The 21510-nt window shown below is 37.2% G+C and overlaps 1 protein-coding gene across 10 annotated transcripts in view; it reads left to right on the forward strand.

Annotated features, from left to right (window-relative positions):
* The window catches only part of LOC143653459 (zinc finger protein 33A-like), a 122252-nt gene that overhangs the window by 64128 nt on the left and 36614 nt on the right, over positions 1-21510 (forward strand). For 5 of the 10 annotated variants that reach the window (XR_013161295.1, XR_013161299.1, XR_013161300.1 and 2 more), the window contains 3 exons: positions 5464-9473; positions 14362-16241; positions 16382-16501. Coding sequence is in view for 1 of the 10 variants with exons in the window: in XM_077124485.1 (XP_076980600.1) it covers positions 5464-6971 (1508 nt within the window). In the remaining 9 variants the exon portion in view is untranslated. Of the gene's footprint in view, positions 1-5463; positions 12415-14361; positions 16242-16381; positions 16502-17256; positions 19684-21510 lie in introns of those variants that run through there. The other 5 variants (XR_013161294.1, XR_013161298.1, XR_013161292.1 and 2 more) reach the window with 5 other exon arrangements.

Here is a 21510-nt window from a genome sequence, read left to right on the forward strand (position 1 = left end):
TTCTTGATTTCCTCTTTGGATTGCTCAGTACTAGTGTTTAGAAACACTACTGTTTTGCATGCTGATCTTGTATTCTACTACTTTGCTGTATTCATTTATTAGCTCTAGTAGCTGTACTGTAGATGTTTTGGCATTTTCTATATATTGTAACATGTCATTTGTAAACAATGTAAATTTTACATTCTTTCTAATTTGGATGCCTTTTATTTCTTTTTCTTGCCTAATTGCTCTAACTAGAACTTAAAGCACAGTGTTGAATAACAGCGGTGACAGTGGGCATCTTTGTATCTGATCTTAGAAAGTTTTCATTCCTTCCCTACTGAGTATGATGCTAGCTGAGGGTTTTTCTTATATGAACTTTTTCATGTTGAGGAAGTTTACTCCTATTCCTATCTTTTGAAGTGTTTTCATCAAGAAAGGATAATGAATTTTGTCAAATGCCTTTTCCGCAACGGTGTAAATGATTGTGTGGTTTTTCTTCCTTTGATTTATTGATGTGGTATATTACATAAATTGATTTTCTTGTGTTGAGCCACCCTTGAATACATATAATAAAATCCATTTGATCATGGTTTATAATTCTTTTAAAGTGCTGATGAATTTAATTTGTCTTTTGTTGAGGATTTTGTGTCTGTATTCATTAGAAATTGATCTGTGATTTTGTTTTTTGTAGTATCTTTGTCTGGCTCTGGTATTAGGGTGATGTTAGCTTGATAGAATGAGTTAGATAGCTTTCCTGCTTCTTCGCTTTTTTTGAAGATTTTTTAGCAGGATTGGTATCAGTTCCCTCTTTCATGTCTGTTAGAATTCACATGTGAATTTCTCTTTTTTTGGGGGGGGGGGTTGTTTTTTGAGACCGATCCAATCTCTTTACTTGTGGTTGGTTTGTTGAAGATTTCTGTTCTCAAGTCAGTATTAGTTGTTCATTCTTCTAGGAAGGTGTCCGTTTCATCTGAGTTGTTTAGTTTGTTATAATTTGGTTGCTCATAGTATCATTTTATTGTCTCCATTTTTGCCATGTCAGTATTTAGTTATATTTCCTTCCTATTTCTGATTTTATATTGGCATCCTCTCTCTTTTTTTCCTTGTCAGCTAAGGCTCCAATGATTTTATTGATTTTCTCAAAGAACTAATATCTGGTTTTGTTGATGTTCTCTATTGTTTTTGTGTTTTCCTTTCATTTATTTCTGCTCTAATATTTGTTATTTCTTTCCTTCTGATTGCTTTGGCATTAGTTTGCTATTCTTTCTTTTTTTTCTCCAGGTGACGTGTTAATCCCTCAGTTTTTGCCCTTTCTTCTTTTCTAAGTAAGCATTTAGGGCAATGACTTTCCCTTTCTTTACCTTAATTTGCTGCATCCCATAAGTCTTTTATGTTGTGTTCTAATTTTCATTATCCTGTACTGATTTCTCTTGTAATTTCGTCCTTGATAGATGTTGTGTATGAGTGTGTTGTTTTAGTCTATATGTATTTGTGACTTTTCAAGTCCCCGCCTCTTGTTGATTTCCAACCTCAATCCATTATGATCCGAGAAAGTGTTTTGTATAATTTCAATCTTTTGAAATTTATTGAGACCTGCTTTGTGATCTAACATGTCGTCTTTCTTGGAGAGTGATCCAAGATCCCTTGGGAAAGCTGTATATCTTGTTGTTGTGGGCTGCAGTGTTCTGTAAATATCTGGTAAGTCTAGTTCATTTATCATATTTTTCAAGACCTCTTTTTCCTTATTGATTCTCTGTCTAGATGTTCTGTTTTTTTGATGAGAGTGGCGTATTGAAGTCTCCAACTATTTTTGTAGAGATGTCTATTTTCCCTTCAGTGTTCTCAGTGTTTGCCTCAGGTATTTTGGTGTATTCTTGCTCGGGTTCTAATTATTTGTGATTGTTATTTCTTAGTGATGATTGTTCCTTTTATTAATACAGGGTGTCCTTCTTTGTCTCTTTTAATTGTTTTACATTTTAAGTCTAAGTTGTCTGATATTATGGCTGTTCCTACTATTTTGTGGTTGTCATTTGCATGAAATATCTTTTTCCAACCTTTCACACTTAACCTATATTTGCCCTTGGGTCTAAAGTAAGTCTCTTGTAAATAACATGTAGTGAATCCTGTTTTTTTAATCCATTATGCTGGTTTGATTGGGGAGTTTAATCTAGTAACGTTTAATGTTATTGTAGAGGTTGTGCTCTCTTCAACCATTTTGTCCTTTGGATTTTTAAAAAAATTTATTTATTAATTAAAAAAATTAAGAACAAACAAACAAAATAATTCCGTTCTACATATACATTCAGTAATTCTCAAAATCATCACATAGTTGCATATTCATCATTTCTTAGAACATTTGCATCAATTCAGAAGAAGAAATAAAAAAGACAACAGAAAAAGAAATAAAACAATAACAGAAAAAATATTATACATACCATACCCCTTAGCCCTCACCTTCATTTATTGCTAGCATTTCAGACTAAATTTATTTTAATGTTTGTTCCCCCTATTCCTTATTTTTTTGTTTTTTAATTTATTTGTTAATTTAAAAAATTAACAAACCAAATAAAACATCAACATATATAATCAGTAATACACAATATCATCACTTAGTTGCATATTCATCATTTCTTAGAACATTTGCATTAATTCAGAAAAAGAAATAAAAAGACAATAGAACAAGAAATAAAACGAACACAGGAAAGGAAAAAAAGAAAAGATTATACCTACCATACCCCTTACCGCTCGCTTTCATTGATCACTAGCATTTCAAACTAAATTTATTTTAGCATTTGTTCCCCTTATTATTTACTTTTATTCCATATGTTCTACTTGTTTGTGGACAAGGTAGATAAACGGAGCATCAGACACAAGGTTTTCACAATCACACAGTCACATTGTGAAAACTATATCATTATACAATCATCCTCAAGAAACATGGCTACTGGGACACAGCTCTACATTTTCAGGCAGTTCCCTCCATCCTCTCCATTACATCTTGAATAACAAGGTGATATCTACTTAATGCATAAGAATAACCTCCAGGATAACCTCTCAACTCTGTTTGGAATCTCTCAGCCATTGACACTTTATCTCATTTCATTCTTCCCCCTTTTGGTCGAGAAGGTTTTCTCAATCTCTTGATGCTGAGTCTCAGCTCATTCTAGGATTTCTGTCCCACGTTGCAAGGAAGGTCCACACCCCTGGGAGTGATGTCCCACGTAGACAGAGGGAGGGTGGTGAGATTGCTTGTTTTGTTGGCTGGAGAGAGAGGCCACATCTGAGCAAAAAAAGAGGTTCTCTTGGGGGTGACTCTTAGGCCTAAATTTTAAGTAGGCTTGACCTATTCTTTGTGGGGTTAAGTTTCATATGAATAAACCCCAGGACTGGGGGCTCAGCCTATAGCTTTGGTTGTCCATACTGCTTGTGAGAATATCAAGAACAACTTGGGGAAGCTGAATTTCTCCCCATTCTCACCATTCCCCGAAGGGGGATTTGCAAATACTTTTCCACTCACTGATCGAATCACTCTGGGATTCATCGGGGCATCACTCTGGACAAACCAACAAAATCTCATGTCCAACCTGAGATTCCAAATACTTATGGCATTCAATCAAACTGTCTACATAAGTTATATTAGGAAATGCACTAGTCAAAATATAAATTTTGTAACAAATAAACATTTTTTGCTTTAGTCTCACACATCAGGTGAGATTTTAAACTATTAATTATCATCTGTTTTCAGCACCCTGCAATAATGACATTCCTTTGTTCTTCCTCATGCAAAAACATTTTTAAAATTTGTACATTTGGTCACTATTATTATGCACTCTAGGCATTCCTAGATGATATCATCTCAATCTTTAACATCTATCTTTCTTTCTGATTTCATTTGTGTCCCCAGCCCTCTCCCTCTATCATTCTCACATGCAGCTTTATTCAGTGTTTTAACGTAATTGTATTACAGTTAGGTAGTATTGTGCTGTCCATTTCTGAGTTTTTGTATTCAGTCCTGTTGCACAGTCTGTATCCCTTCAGCTCCAATTACCCAATATCTTACCCTATTTCTATCTCCTGATGGTCTCTGTCCTTTGGATTTTATATGACATACCTTAACTTTTTTCTCCATTTGTACCCTTTTAGTTACCTTACTCATAATATACATTTCTACCCTCTTGTCCAGACCTTTCTCTCATGTCTTTATTATCTGTCTGTAGCATTCATTTTAGTATTTCTTGTAGAGCAGGTGTTTTTTCATGAACTCTCTTATTGTTTCAACTGTTATTTTCTAGTTTTTTGTGTTGAGAATTTAGTCTATTTATATTTATTTCTTCATTGATTAAAAATATTTAGTGCCGTGAATTTTCTTCTGATCACTGCATGTGCCCTGATTTGTAGTAGTTTAATTATTTTTAGAAATCTTCAGTCTTTGTTTTCATTTAATAGCAAATTATTTGTTTTTTAAATCGAAATTAAAGCTCCTTTCTTGTCCCTTATGTTCTAGTTTTATTGCATTGTTAACCTGAGCATGTTCTTTTTACAGAACTTAATGATGCTTTCTTTATACCTAATACATGGCCAGTTTTTGTGAATCTTGTAAGTGCCTTTGTGATGGAGGTATATTCTATAGTAGGTTTTACATTATGAAATCAAATATCGATTCATAAGATAAATCTTATTATTATGTTTTGCTCTTCTATGCCCCAAATTTTGTATTTCATCTATCTTGAAATACTTTTCTTCTTAATGCATTTTTGTTATTTGTCCTTCTCCAGGTTTTCATTCATGAAGTTGGTTTTTTTCTCAGGTTGCTTGATTTACAGATTTTGAAAACTCTTATTTCTCTGTTTATAATTGTGGCCTTTTAACATTGTAAAGTGTTTCTTTATCCTTTTGATTTCAAAATTGCAAAATGTGCTTTCCCATCTTTCTATTCGCCTGAATAACTTTGCCCATCCTTTTGTTTTTAGCCTTTTTGAATCATGTTTTTAAGGATATCTTTCCTACTAAAGCATAGATTTGAGTTTTGTCTGACCCAATTTCAAAATCTGTTTCATGTAATAGGTAAGTTGAGCCCATTCGCATTTATTGATATGACTAATATGTTTAGTCTCATTTTTGTCATATTTGTTATATTTGATGAGTGTATCATATTTAGTGCATATTTTTTTCAGGATGCATGGAGATTTCAGATGTAGGCCATTGCTGTTTTTCTTCAGTAACCTAGAGGCGAATGTGTGTGTGTTCTAATGCCCGGTATCCTTTCCCTTTCCCCTCTAGACCAGGCTTTTTGTTACTATGTTGTTTTTTACCCCTAAGCCAAGTAAATAGAAAAAAACATGTAACTGTGATTATTTTTAGCTTTGGAGACTGATCAGTAAACCAAAGTGTTAACTATGATATAGAGCATTTATATATAGGTCCTATTCCATAGGAAATATATTAATATTATATAGTAAGATTAATTTTTCTTATTTCTAGAAGTCTGGAAATATGATCACCTGAAAGAGAGGAGATATGAAAACCAAGAGAAACATTTTTTGCAAGTTGTCTTCATCAATAATGAATCTCTAACTAAGGAACGAGATAATGTAATAGAAAAGCCATTTAACCTGGATCGAGATTTGTTTCTCTCAAGAAAAATACTGTGTCAGTGTAACTCATGTGGAATCAATTTGAACTATATTTCAGAATTAGTTATTAGTAGGAGGAATTATTTAGAAAAGAAGTCTGATGAGTTTAACGACTGTGGAAAACTACTCCATTTTAAACATGAGAACACTAATATTGGAGAGAAAACTCAATTTTTTCAAAATGAGAAAACCCTCAACCATAATGAGGACACTAACCAGCATGAAAAGATTCAACCCGTAGAGCAATATTTTGAATATAATATATGTCAGGAAGCTGCCCATGAAAAGGCAGTATTCAGTACATATGGGAGAAAAAACACAGAAGGGAATAACTGTGAACGTAATGAATATGGGAGAACTTTCTATGATAGCTCCTCTCTCTTGTTCCATCCAATAGCTCCTTCCAGGGTGAATCATTATGAATTTACTGATTGTGAGAAAGCCTTATGTGTGAAGTCGAGTCTCTTGAACCATCATGGAATGTATATGAAACACTGTGAATGTAATGAAAGTAGTAGCAATTTCAGTAGGAATTTATACCTGTCAGAACTTCAGAAAACTCATAAAGAAGAAAAACACTTTGGATGTAATGAATGTTGGAAAGCTTTCTGGGAGAAGTCACACCTCACTCGACATCAGAGGGTACACACAGGAGAGAAACGTTTTGAATGTAGTGAATGTGGAAAAACTTTCTGGGAGAAATCAAATCTCATTAAACATCACAGATCACACACAGGCGAGAAACCCTATGAATGTACTATGTGTGGGAAAGCCTTTAGCCACAAGTCAGCCCTCATATTACACCAGAGAACGCATACAGGGGAGAAACCCTATAAATGCAGTGAATGTGGGAAAACTTTCTGTCAGAAAACACAGCTCACTCAGCATCAGAGAATTCACACAGGGGAGAAACCCTATGAGTGTAGTGAATGTAGAAAAGCTTTCTGCCATAAATCAGCTCTAATTGTACATCAGAGAACTCATACAGAAGAAAGGCCCTATAAATGTAACGAGTGTGGAAAATCTTTCTGTGTTAAGTCAGTACTTATTTTACATCAGAGAAAGCACACGGGAGAGAAACCCTATGAATGTAATGAATGTGGGAAATCCTTCAGTCACAAATCATCCCTCACAGTACATCACAGAGCTCACACAGGAGAAAAATCTTGTGAATGCAGTGAATGTGGGAAAATCTTCTACCGCAAATCAGACCTTGCTAAGCATCAAAGATCACACACAGGGGAGAGACCCTATAAATGTAATACATGTGGCAAAACCTTCTCTCAGAAGTCAAATCTCATTGTGCATCAGAGAATGCACCAGAGAAGCTACATAGGAGAAAAACCTTATGAATGAAATGACTTATTAATGTTCGTCCAGATGTCTGCCTCCACAAAAATTCACAGAATTCACTCTGAGGGTAAAGCTCTAGTGACATCCTGAATATTCGATAATCTTCATCCAAAAACTGACCTTGTTTTACTTCAGTCATGATAAAAACACATTGATTGCACGGAATATAAGACAACCTTTGTAAGAAATGAAATTCCACAAATGTCAAATAATTCATACTGTCTTAAAACCTTAGAAATGTTTTGAATTTTTAAAAGTTTTCAGCAAAATTTTAACTAGATTATGGCAGAATTTATATGTCAGAAGGGGAATCTGTCAGTTTAGAAATAAAAATTTAAAGTTTTTTTTAGGAACAATATAATATTAGAAGTTGTGTTTCAGATTTGGTGACATAATTGACTTAAAGTATAATAAATAGTAATTTACAGATATTTATTGTGGAATGTAAACTTTGAAAATATTTTTTTAAAAGTCACAAGAAGTTGCAATAATAGTACAAAAATTCCCATGTGCCCTTCCTTTACCAAGGTTCCTCTAGTGATACTGCCTTACATAACTAGTGTGTATCTCAAAAATAGGAAATTGGTGTTAGTACTCTACTAAATCAGGTATAGGCCTTATTTAGATTTCACCAGTTTTTATATCCACTCTGTGTTTGGTTTTGTGAAATTTTTTCATCTTTAGATTTGAGTAACCATCAACACAGATACAGAACCAAAAAGGACTTCTGAGATCTATATTCCATTAGGTTTCCATCACAAGGATTTGCAATACTCCTTAATAATTATACGCTTTCTCCAACCCTAACCCCAGGCAACCATTTAAGGTTAATCTCTTAAAAGCAGAGATAAATTGTCATCAGGATGTCAACATTGTATATGTGAAATATGCCTGCATTACATAGGACTTTCATGTATGTACATATGGTACGTATTATAAAACATGTATGTCTCATGTGCATAATGGAACTTAACATAATTGTGTAACATCAGTCATGTCCTCAGTTCTTGTGGTGCCTGGCGTAACAGTTTAAATGGAAGTCCATAAAGATAATGGTGAAGCATTTGAAAGTTTTAAATCAAAATACCAAATTGTAAGTAAAATACATTCCGTGCATGGGGAGATCCTAGCCCCCTTCCTAATTTTTCTTACTGCCATGTGGTTCATTCCAAGCCTTGACATGCCTTGAGTGTACATTTGTGGATGCTGTAGCTTTCAGCTTAAATTTTGCCAAAACTCTCTGTAAGCATCTGCCCTCCAAAACAGGATTCAGGGAAGATTCTCATCCATACAAACTAGATGAGGCAAAACTTAACCTGAGGCTAAGGTTTCTTTGGGCTGGTAATTTGGCATTCTGTGTTCCAAAAAAGGGACTGGCCCCCCAGAGACTTGACTACATGATGAAGATGGGTTTGGCTGGAGAAGGGCCAGATAGTGACCCAGGTTTGGGCTCTTAGCGCCAGTAGAAAGGCAGTGTACTATTTTGCATGATATCCAGGTTTTCCAAGCTGAACATCAGCAGTGCCTCACTCTATCCTCATAGCACAGTATACCTTTTATGTACAAGAATCTCTGTATGTTTAAAGTTCTTTAACTTATTTCTGTTATCCTTCTGTTTCTTGGCATGTATAAATGGTTATGACAATTGTTATTGAACTTTGCTTCAACAAAAAAGGACTGTTTTTAATGCATATAATCAAAAGTGTATAATCAGTGTGGTTCACAGTATCATATAGCTGTGCATTCATAATCACAATCAGTTTTTGAACATTTTCATTACTCTAAATATTAGAATAAAAATAAAAGTAAAAAAGAGCACTGAATACCCCTCATTCCCCCCACCCCACCCCGTTTTAATTTGTAAGCTGCCGGAGTGTGATATACCAGAAAAGGACTGACTTTTAAAAAGGGGAATTTATTAAAATGCAAGTTTACAGGTCCAAGGCCATGAAAATGTCCACATTAAGGCATTGAGGGAAAGATACCTTAACTTTAAAGAAAGGACTCATGAAGTTCAGGATTTCTCTGTCAGCTGGAAGGGCACATGGTGACGTCTGCTAGTTTTCTCTTCTCATTTCGTAAGGCCTCCTCGGGGACATTTTCCTTCAAGGGTCTCTGGTTGCATGAGCTCTGTTGGTTCTGGTGATTCTAAAGCATTTTCCAAAATGGTTCCCTGTTAAAGGGCTCCGGTAAGGAACCCCACCTTGAATGGGTGGAGACACACCTCCATAGAAACCATCTTATCAAAGGTTACCACCCACAATTGGGTGGGTCACATCTCCTTGGAAACAATAAAAAACAACTACCCAGCACAATTGAATGAGAAGTAAAGAACATGGCTTTTTTGGGGTACACAATAACTTCAAATCAGTACACCCCCAATTTTTTATTCTTCCTCATCTGTCCATTCACAGGATGAAGGAAGTGTCAGTCACAACTTAGAAGCTCTATAGTTACTCAGTTATCAAGAATCAAGGCTATTGGATTTCAGTTCAACAGTTACAGGTATTTCCCTCTAGCTACCATATAATACACCCAAAACTAAAAAGGAATATTTATATACTGCATAGGAATACCCTCCATAGTGACCTCTCATCTCTATTTGAAATGTCTCAGCCACTAAAATTTTGGTTTCACTTCTCTTCCTCCTTTTGGTTAAGAAGATTCACAATATTTCAATGTCAGGGCCAGGCTTATCCTTAGGAGTCATTTCCCATGTTAGCAGGAAGATATACACCCCTGGGAGTCATTCCATGTAGAAGGGAAGGCGGTGAGTTCAGCTGCAGAGTTCACATAGGCTACATCTGAGCAGCAAAAGAGGTTCTCTAGGGGTGGCACTTGCGGCATAATCTTAAGTAGGCTCAGCTTCTCCTTTGCAGGAATACGTTGTATGAGGGCAAGCCCCAAGACCAAGGGCCTGGCCGGTAAAATTGTATTCCCTAGCGACCGTGAGAACATCAGGTCTTTACCAGGTGGGGAAGTATAATTTCTCCTCCCTTTTCCCCAGGCCCTCAAGGGGAGTTTGCAAATACTTTTTAATCTTCTGCCCAGATATTCTGGAATGTATCTGACATATTCACTTTTGTGTGAGGAGGGGAAGCAGGCGTGAAATCCACTGTGGTTTATAGGATGCTGATCATGGAACAGCCTTGCTGTTGGTTCTAACCTGAATCACAAAGACTGTCTAATAAGGGAATCCCCACGATGTCTCTTTTCTGAGGCTGACTGGAAAAGACTCATCAGGCTGCTTTGAGCTGCCTCAGAAATCTAGGTGAGCATGGCAGAGCCATTTATGCATCCATAAGGGAAAGTAAACGTGAATATGTTTCTTCCTAGTACAGTGAAATTTTCCTAATTCATATACTTCAATGGAAGTCACAAAATTCTAAATCTAGAGAGGTTCTTGGAGGGAAATTAGATGTAGAGGAAACTCCAGACCAAAATGGAAACCAGCCTGTACCCTCTCTGCACCTGATCCTGGGCCTGAGAGCTGTTCTGCAAAGTAAGCTTGAGTCTGGGTTCTATGGCCTCCCCTCAATGTGTCTGTCTCAGTGTTTTAGTTTGCTGAAGTTGCAAAAATGCAGGATACCAAAACAATGGGGATGTATTAACTTACAAGCTTACAGTTATGAGGCCATGAAAATATCGAAATGAAGGCATCATCAAGATGATATCTGGACACTGAAGACTCATCTTTCCTGCTCCATGGCAATGCACATGGCAAGTCTGGTGGTCTCTCTCTTCTCTTTTACTTTCACCATATTTGCTTTCAGCTCCAAATATGGCTTCCTTTCATAGCTTCCCCATGTCCTTCTTTCTCAGTTTCTCTCTTTCTTTGTCTTTCATCCTCTTATAAAGGACTCCAGTAAAAGGATTATGACCCACCTTGGCCATGCCTCAACTGAAATGACTGAAATAACCTAAACAAAAGGTCTCTTGTATCCAGCAACCCTGCTATAGTGACTTCTTAGTTCCAAACACTGTTTCTCTCACTCTTATCAACTCACTCAATGTGGTTCCCCATGAAATGTCCTTATAAAATGGTGATACAGAAAACCCAGGTAAACCCAACACCATGTTTATTCATTTGTCCTGATCACTGAATAGGAGCTGCTGGTAATCCCGGGACTGGGGCTTCTCACCTGGAGCTGAGGGGTCAGGGCTGGCCTGGTGTACATCAGCAAAGGGAAGGACCTTATTTCCAAGTTCTCCTACTATATAGTAAGCTCTGAGCTTGGAGCTTTGGTAGAGGAGTGTGCCCAGAGCAGATGTGAGTGTCCTGGGGGAGTTGGGAGGCAATGATAGTGTTTGGGAAAATATAATTCCTTGCTATATGATAGTGCTGAACTGAGCACTTCACCCCATGGTCCTTTTCCATTTATACGTATGAACAGCCACTGTGGTTAGGCTATGTCAGCGTTATTTCTACTTTAGAGATATAAAATTTTATGTAGAAACATGGAAGTTTTGGAAAACCTGTGGTCAGAGCACTGGATCTGGCCTTTGCTCTCCAACGCTAGATGTGACTGCTCCCCTGAACCAAGTTCCAGAACGGAGTGAGACATGCCTCATGAGATTTACAGCATCCCTCTTTGAGTAATGAGAACATTGGTATTGCTGAATTAGTGTTCACCTGAAGAATGTAGAGAGAACCAAGATATATGCAAGTTATTTAAAGGAGTCTCTGGCTATTCACAGGTCATTATATCACTATTTCTGCATCCTAGAGATCTATTTCCTTGTTTGTAGCAGCATTTTTGAAAATTATAATTGATATATGATTATTTTCTCATAAGATAGTTTTGGCAGCATTGTCAAAGTAAGCTCCTCATTGATGCATGGGTTTATATTTTTACTCTGAACCCCCATTTAATTGATCCATATGTTTACCCATTTTTCTGGACCACATTTTCTTAAATACCATTGAATTATAGTAACTTTTGAAATTGGGAAATATGGAAGACTTCCTAATGTATCTTTCATTTATATTATTTTTGTCTGTTTTTCCTCCCTCACAACAACATGATTTTTAGAATATGCTTGAGCAGGTTTTGTATTAATTCTTGGAATGATTGCTAGAATTTACCTGTGAAGCTGTCTGGTCCTGGCTTTTCTTTGTTGGGAGATTTATGATGCTTGATTCAATCTCTTAATTTGTAATTGGTCTATTGAGGTCTTCTATTTTGTGTAGACTCAGTGTAGGTAGTTCATTTCTTCCTAAGAATTTGCCCATCTCATCTAGGTTGTCTAATTTTTTGACATACATGTTGATAGTATCTTCTTATGATGCTTTTTATTCCTCTGGAGTCAGTAGTAATGACCCCCTTTCATTTCTGATTTATTTATTTGTATCTTTTCTCTTTGTTTTCTTTGTAAATCTACTAAGTATTTGACAAATTTGTTGCTCCTTTCAAAGAGCCAACTTTTGGTTTTGCTAATTTTTTCTATTTCTTATTCTCAATTTTATTTATTTATGCTATAATTTCCTTCTAGATGTGTTAAAATGTTTTTGTCAGATTACATTTTAGCACATTTCATTAAATATATTCCTGAATTATTTACTATTATATTCTGTGATATTATTTTCAAGGGAAATTTAAAATTTCATTTTGGGGATGATCATTGACACTGCATAGAAATACAATTGATTTTAGTATGTTGATGTTGTTTCCTGAAAATTTGCTGAACTTGCTCTTTAGATCTAATAGATTATTGGAGATTCCTGAGAATTTTCTATATTTCAGTTTATATAAATTATTCCTTTCAAATATATATTAATCTTACTTCTGTTTCTTTCCTTATTGCACTGGTATAACAGTTACTACAATGTTGAATAGAAGTGGCCAAGACAAACATCTTTCTCTCATTGCTGATCTTAGGGAAAAATCATACAGTCTTTTAGCATTAATAATGGTGCCTGTCATTTTTTTTTTTGTAAATGTGTTATAACAAGGTAGCTTATTTGTTGAGTGTGCTTATCATAAAAGGATTTTGGGGGCGGGCCGCGGTGGCTCAGCGGGCAAGAGTGCTTGCCTGCCATGCCGGAGGACCCCGGTTCGATTCCCGGCCCCAGCCCATGTAAAACAAACAAACAAACAAAATATAATAAAACAAGAAAATGTTTAAAGATGTTTCCCTTTCTTCCTCCCTTCCTTCCTTCTCTCTGTCTTTCCTTCCTTTCTTTCCTTCCCTTCCTCCCTCTCTCTTTAAAAAAAAAAAAAAAAAAAAAAAAAAGGATTTTGGATTTTTCAGGTATTTTTCCTTGTCTATTGAAATGATCATGCCCTTTTCCTTTTTATTGTATTAATTTCATGTATTATATTAATTGATTGATGGATAAAAAGTCAACCTTGCATTCTGGGGACAAGTGTCATTTGTTAATGCCACATAATTTTTATATGTTACTGGATTTTTCAGTCTTGTATTTTGTTGAGGATTTTGTTCCCATATTCAGAAGAGAAATCAATATGTTGTTTTCTATTGTTCTGATGACTCTTTCTGGTTTTGGAGTCAGCAAAATTAGGCCTTATGTAATGAGTTGGGCAGTTCTTTTCTCTTTTATTTTTTTGGAACAATTTGTGAAGAATTGTGATTCATTACTCTTTGAATGATAGGTAGAATACAGTTGTGAATCTATTAACTTTGCTTTTTTTAAATAAGTATTTATGATTACTGATTCAGTCTCTTCATTTGTTATATGTCTATTCAGATTATTTATACCTTTTGTATTTTGTTTCATTGCTTTGTGTGTTTCTAGCAATATTTCTAAGTTTTCTAATTTTTTTGGTTCACTGTTATTCAAATTGCTCCTTATAATTTTTGTTATTTCTGTTATTTTTGCAAGAATGCCACCTTCTAATTAGTTATTCTAATAATTCTGGTAATTCTGTCATTTCAAATTTATAGTTGAACATGTATGGTAATTTTTAATAAAATTTTAGGTATTATCCTTTTCATCTCCAGAGCTTACTTTTGGCTCTTTTTAAAATTATTGTCTCTTTATTGATAATATTTGTTTTAATGTTGCCAGTGTATCTTCCATACTACTTTAATCAAGCTTTCCTTGATAATTTTTATGGTTACTTTGAAATATTCACTTGTCATGTATGACCTATCCTGCAAGCATAGGTCAGTTTTTTGCATGTATTTTTCTAGTATGTGTGTCATATATTCATGTATCATTGTGTATATCATAATTCTCACTGGTAAATGGGCAGTCTGAATAATATATATATATAAAACCAGATACTGCTGGTCTCCCACACCCCCACCAATGCTTGTTTTTACCCTCCTTAATTGTTTAGGAATAATGCAGTGGCTGAATATTCAGTGGCTGGAATAATTCTGTGAAGTATTATTGTACCACTGTGTTGTCTCTGATATTTTTCCTCAGGTAGATGCTGATTTTGTTATTCCCGCAGTCACTTTGGCATGAGAGCTGTACTGGTAGTCCTGTCTTCAAATCTTCTACTGGCCACACCTCACTGTTGAACATAATTGTTGACCAGTTCCTTTGTTTGTTTCAAATACTCTGAGCTCTAAATACATCTAGACACTGGACACTTCTGATGATTAGTTATGAGGTCAGTGCTTAATGTGATTTTGTTTTCTAAAAAAGGAGTTCTCTTCTCCACTGTCTTATTCCCCATTTCTCACTTGTGGACTCCTAGGTCTTAAGCCTAGACTTTGTCTTCATTAGGTGTCTTCCACTACCCTTCACCACAATGCCCACTTTTTAGATTTAAACAGCTCCCAAGTCTATTCAAATGAATTTAGCTAAGATCTTGGATTAGAATTCTAAAGCTAGGGATGGGAAAATGAAAGTTCATTCTGAGAGAAACCACTCCTCTAGGGAATGAGTATTTGATGAGGGAGGGGACAGATTGAGGCCCTCTGGGTTTCTGCCCCTGGCTTGGCATTATAGACTTATGAGCCAAAAAGTGCTATTCTCAGGTATGAGCCAAAAAGTGCTATTCTCAGGTATGAGCCAAAAAGTGCTATTCTCAGGTATGAGCCAAAAAGTGCTATTCTCAGGTATGAGCCAAAAAGTGCTATTCTCAGGGAACCACACCCAGAATTGAACCTCAATTCCATGAGAGGGCTGTGAGCAAAGAAGGAAGCACTATTTCTTGATCATACTTACTCTGGAATTAGCCTCAGAAATAATTTCTGGTCAGGATAAAGCCTGCAATATTCTGCTTATCCTGGGAAGAAACACCTGTTATGTACTTTTATTTGTTTAGAGTCTTTCACTCAGCATAGTTATTGTAATCTACTATTATGTTGTTGTGGGACCAGCATTTGTTGGTCTGAATACTAAGTAGTACCTCAGTGTTTCCATTTGCCTAAATTTGTTTATCTTTTAACCTGCTGATTCGTATTTTATTTTTCCAGTTCATTATATTACAATGCAATCTGCAACTCATATTGGACATATATAGGCCAGAAAAATCTTGCTGTTATTCAAACATGAACAACAAAAAAAGAGAACTGGAAAAACTGCACGGTATCAATATGTATCCCAGGCATCACAGAACTGAAGTTACAGAGCAAAGATAAATCCTAAAATATAGTCAGAGGAGTACTATTTGGTATAAGTATTTACAGAACTCATATAAGTTACTGAGAAGATTAAAATAGTTATTGTTTAGTTATGACACTAAGCTCTGAGTGTGGTAGAATTTCTGGAGTGAATCTCATATTGAGCATATCCATATTGCCTTGTAGGCATTTCTTTCAGAATAGTGAGAATACACCAAAAAGCTCAATAGAAAAACAAAACAAACAAAACAATTACTCATAACAGTACTTGGGGAGAACAACGGCAAAACTGTAGAAATGCACCCACAACCACTTCCCTAGTTCCACCACAAATAAATGATTAATCTGCATGGGGAAAGCAAACAAAACCAATATCCTATGGGCACTGTTGGGATCCAGTGTAAAGGGGGAGGAGACCAAGTCCAATAGGGAATACACGTCCAATACCACCTCACCTCTCTTAACTGAGGAATAATGGCCTTAACCTTCAGAAGCACTCTGAAACAGGAAGCTGAAGACATTTTTGAAAAACCAATTCAACTTGGGAGGAAAGATCTAGGAAAAACACACTCTACTCCAGGAAAGGGAAAGAAATAAATGGCAGACCATGCATTGCCTCATCAAGAGGGGCAGTGACACTTGGATGATATTTGCAGCACTGTCCATCCTGTTTGTATCCCTGCCTCTCCTCAGGAATCTTGGATTCAGTGAGTCCAATAGGCTAAAAACCAGGTAAGTCACAGGCGAGTCGTGTCCTGCGAGTGTGTCAGTGCCTGTGCTTGTCCTGATGGGTTTACTTGAGGCTACACATCTGGGGACAGAAACTCTCATTCCACAAACACAAATCACAGTGAGCGAAAACTGTTTCCCAGATTCAGGTGCAAGGCAAAGGTGGAGTTACTTGAAGTCAGCCTCAGCCTTCCAGAAAGCACTAGAAGGCGAAGTGCAAGCACACATCTTTGGACATCTGGTCTCCCCATGAGAACCATAAGGTAAGCCTTGCCCTCAGACGCCTGTGGCTGTGCAAGAAGGATTAGGAGTGTCACAGGTCATTCTGCTGACATTAAATCCTTCAAAGAAAATTATAATAGGAGCTTGGTATTATATTTATAGAAAAAATATATAATGATTTTAGGGAAAGATAATGTGTGACAAATGATTGCTTTGTACAGACATGAAAAATTAAAGGAAAGATATTCATTAAATATAAAATGTAACAGGAGTGCAAATTTGATTAAAAATAATGACTTCTAAGCTTGCTATTTTTAACTGACATATTCATATATATATATATATATTGAAAACCAGCTTGTATGATACATGATGGCATTAAGATGTAATAGAATCATAATATATAAGGCCTTAATAGAGGGACAGGGACTTGGACTTTGATATCACATCAAAGGTGGGGAAGAAAGTGAGGCCCTTGGATTGTGCTCTTAGAGGGGACCAGGCTATCCCACTTCTCCTTCCTCTGAGGAGCTAGCTGGGCTTCTAAATGATGGGGGCTGGGGATAATCGTTCCTGGTCACTCTCAGAAAATTGAGTTAAGTTGAGAAAAATAACTTCACAGAGATGGTAGACGTTAGTTTTATGCACATTTTCTGGCATATTCGGAAGACTGGACAAATTCCTACATTTACATAAAATTTAATGTATATGAATATATGTAAATTATATTATATATGCTAAAAAACATTCTGAATTTGAATCTTGGATACCTCATACCGCTACATAAATGTTACAGGGTTACATGTTGTGAAACAAGAGAATGGAATCCCATGAAAGGCAAGAAAATTCTCCTGAGCCCTTCTCTGCACCTGCTCCTGGACATAGTCCTTCACAGTTCCTGGTGATCACAAGCCCTCTCCCCTCAACCGCAGTTCAGTGCCCTCCTATGCCCTGCAGAGGATGTTTGCATCTCGGTTTATCCTGACTTAAGCTCACTCTGTGTGTCTTGCACAGTAATACAGAGCCATGTCCTCAGCTCTCAGTCTGCTCTGCTTTAAATAAATTTCATTCTTGGAGTTATCCTCGGTGATGCCAAGTCAGGACTGAAGAATTGGGTTATAATTTGTGCTTCCATCACCCCGTATTACACCAGCCCTCCCTAGCCCCTTTCCTGGAGGCTGGCAGCTCGAGCGCACAGTACAGTTGACTAGCGATCATCCAGAGACAGTGCAGGTAAAGGATACGGCCTGCGAGGGCTTCACTAGGCCAGGTTCCAACTCCTGTTGCTGCACCTGGGACAGGAAAGCTGAGGACAAAGGAGAGCCATATGAATCATGTTTTCAGGTGCATCATCATCTCCCTTACTTTTATGTCTGAATTCCGGAGACACGAACATCTAGGAGCTGCCATCAGGATTAGGAAGAACCACAAGGGTTTTGTGTTCTTGTGGATGAGGTCCATAATGCCCAGGAATTATTAGGTTGAATGAGGAGGAGCCTGAACATAAGGAAATGTATTCTGTGATTTCAGGTTTGCATTTAGGAGGTGACATTGTATGTAAAATGAAAAGGATGAGGGAAAGTCCTTGTCTTAGAGGTGCTCTTGGAGGAGGACACTGGCTGAGCCCTTGGATAACTCAGTCCTCTCCCTGGGCACCCCCTCTCCTATCCCTGGTCCATTTACTTTCAGACAGGAAATGTTTTGAAAGGGGAGGGAGATGGAGCCAACAATGAAGAATGACTCTGGAAATATGATCATCGTGCCTTCACCGGAATTATATACATGTATTTGTGTGTGTTTTTATGTAAATGTATACCATAATATAGAACACGTAATATATAATATGGATATATTTCATGACTATGTTAGTTGTTATGGATTACGACTAGTGTTTGAAGTTATCAGTATAGGGAGGTGTGTTTGTTGCCACCTACTCCTATTGTTGATATCATAACTCAGTTGTGTGAAATTTTAGTATGCTATCGGTGCTGTTAAATATTTTCGTTACTATTATAAATGCTGTAATCCCTGCAGGGGCAGAAAGTACGTGTGTGTGTCCTGACCTCTCTCTGCCATGATTACCTGGGCTGGTTTGAAAATACTATACCTCAGAAAAGCCATGTTTTAGTCTTGTTTCAATCTTGTGAAGGTAGCTATTTCTTTTAATTCTAATTCAATACTGTAGGTTGGAAAATTTGATTAGATGATCTCCATTGAGATGTGGCATGCCTGCTTGTGGGTGTGACCTTTTGATTAGATAGAGATGTGACTCCACCCATTCCAGGTGGGTCTTGATTAGTTTACTGAAATCCTTTAAAAAAGGAAACATTTTGGAAAGAGGCAGAAATGACAGAGCCAACAGAAACTTCAGAGCAGAGCCGACACAGATGCCAACACTTGGAGAACAGAGACATGGATGTTTGGAGATGCTTAGAGCCCAGCAGACATCACCATGAGATGTTAAGCAAGCCAGAAACTGGAGAGAGCCAAGGGAGGCCAAGAGATGAAAGCCAGCCCCAGAGAGGCAAAGGGAGAAACCTCCACAGGAACAGAGGCTGAAAGCAACAGAGCCCAGGAGCAAGGGACGTGCAGATGTTAGCCACGTGATTTCCCAGCTGACAGAGGTGTTGCTGACCCATCGACCATTCCTGAATTAAGGTATCGTTCCCTGAATGCCTTAGTTTGGGCATTTTTATAGGCTCAGAACCATAAATTTGTAACTGACTAAATTCCCCCTTTTAAAAGCTGTTCCAGTTCTGGTATATTGCCTTCCAGCAGCTTCCCAAGCCCAAGCACAACGTGCCTGATCCGGCCCTGACATGTCACACCTGTACAACTGGAGCAAGTCAGCGTCAGTTTTCTCACCTGAATATTGACAGTTCTTGCTCCAATGATCTCTGAATATGTCTTTCTAACTTATCATATCATGAATACAACTTTAAAATAGCATATTGCATCCTGGCTATTCAATATTACTAAAGGTTGAACAATAAACTTAAATTCATCTTTAGCCTCATTCGAGTTTCTTAAAGCAGCAACGTGAGGTGAAAAGGACTTGACCTGGAAACAAAGTCACCAATGATTGTGACAAGATTTAGGGAATAAGGAGAATATCATAATGTTGCAAGATTAGGACCTGGTGCTTGAGGGATTCAGAAAGTCCATAAAATGCAGGTGCTGTGGGGGAAGCGAAAACAGAAAATTAAATCCACATGTGGAATAAATTTTATCACTGTGAGGACACTGAACTCAAGGTCAAAGTGCATTTTATATGAATGACTTATTTCTACATCTCCCTTTTTGATGAATTCGTTGTAGGTTTACAGTTGCTTGCATTAATTCATGTGGATAAATTTCAGTGAATTTTATCTGTATAAAATAACTTTATAACTCTTAATTATCAATGACATGATTTTCATATCCATTATATCACTGGATAGAAATCACCATTTGCATTTCTCACGAGTCCATATGCAGAAGACAGAATTTAGAGTCCCACTTAATGTTGAGTGATGATGTCCCCCCACCTTTCCAAGGTACTACAAGAGCCGCAGCCTGAGCCGCAGCCTGAGCTCCAGGTAAAGGAATTCGAGTTGGGATTTAGACCACATGATCCACATCATCCCTTGTCAAGGAGCAGAAGCAGCAAAGGGATGTATGAGCACAAAGATTAGGGGAAATAAAATGTATTATCAGACAAGCAGACAATTGGATCAGTGCTGAGGCTGATGTGCACACTTCTGTAAGTAAGGAGTGAAATTTGAAGTTCATTATAATCTAGACTCTGGAATAGTCTTATTCTTAGTTCTCATGTGACTCACAAAGATTGTCTTAATAGGGAATCTTACTGACATCTTTGTTTTCACTTTCGACGGAAAAGACTCATCAGGTTTCTCTGAGCTGCTGAGAATTCTGAACCTGAGAAACCTTGGCAGTCATTTCTGCATTCAAAAGGGGAAGTTGGCAGTTTTGCATGTGATTGTGTTTCCTACTACTGAAAAAAAACTTTTCTAGTTCATGGCCTCTGTGATAGTTTCTAAAATATCAATTCAAAGAAGTTCCATAGGGAAACTTTAGCTGGAGAGGAAGCTCCAGACCCAGACAGAACACCAGCCCTTAACCACTTCCCCACACCTGCTCCTCCAGCTGATCCTCCATGGTTCCTGAGTGTCCCTCCCAGATGTTTGTGTCTGGAGGAGCATGGCCTTCAAAGCCCTCACTATCTCTTGCACAGTGATAATCTCATCCAACCAATGAGGCTGGAAGAAAAATGACTTCTCTGGGGAACCATTCCTGAAGCAAGAAGAGGAAGCCTCAGATGCTGGCAGGAAGCCCCTCCCTGGTCTCCCTCTGCACCTGCCCCTGGGGCTGACCCTGTGGTCAGAGTGTCCAGAGTACTCCCTGCAGGTTGGGTCCCCTTTACAGTCTCTCCAGGGCGGATACAGCTTCCACTCACTGGATGCTCAGTGAGTGCATATGGCAGTTGTCCTGGGAACTGAGGGTGGTCAGGGGCAAGACCCCCTCACTCGACACAGAGTTGAAATATAGAACTGCCAGAGAATTACAAAACATGTCTCAAATTATTTACTGTCTTATTTGACTTATGGCATTGATATCCTTCTCGGAATTAGACCTAATTAATGGAAAATGATATATCATTTCAAAAGCTTTAATCCCCCCTCCAATATTGGAGTAGTTTTAAATAATTTATTTTACAGAGTGTCTAGGCTAGACCTTGGATATGGCCATAGTAAATATATGGAGGATGAATTAATAGCTCTTTGACAAGTGCTACAGTCACTTGTACTTTTATTTTACTTTTTACTATGAATGAATTCTAATAACTATGCACCCTATGAGTCATTATAACCTGCTCAAACTTCAAGGTTAGGAGATTGGACCTACCTGTTTCTCCTGGTATCCCCCTGTGCCTCAGCTTTTTTCTAGACCTGGCTCTATAGAATCCTAATTAACTCTATTTGTCCAACATTGATTGTCGTTTTGTTTGAGTATTATAACAACAACCCAGTGTTGTTATAATACTCAGTGT

Source organism: Tamandua tetradactyla, chromosome 13, assembly GCF_023851605.1.
Source record: "Tamandua tetradactyla isolate mTamTet1 chromosome 13, mTamTet1.pri, whole genome shotgun sequence".
In the NCBI taxonomy this organism is placed as follows: Eukaryota; Metazoa; Chordata; class Mammalia; order Pilosa; family Myrmecophagidae; genus Tamandua; species Tamandua tetradactyla.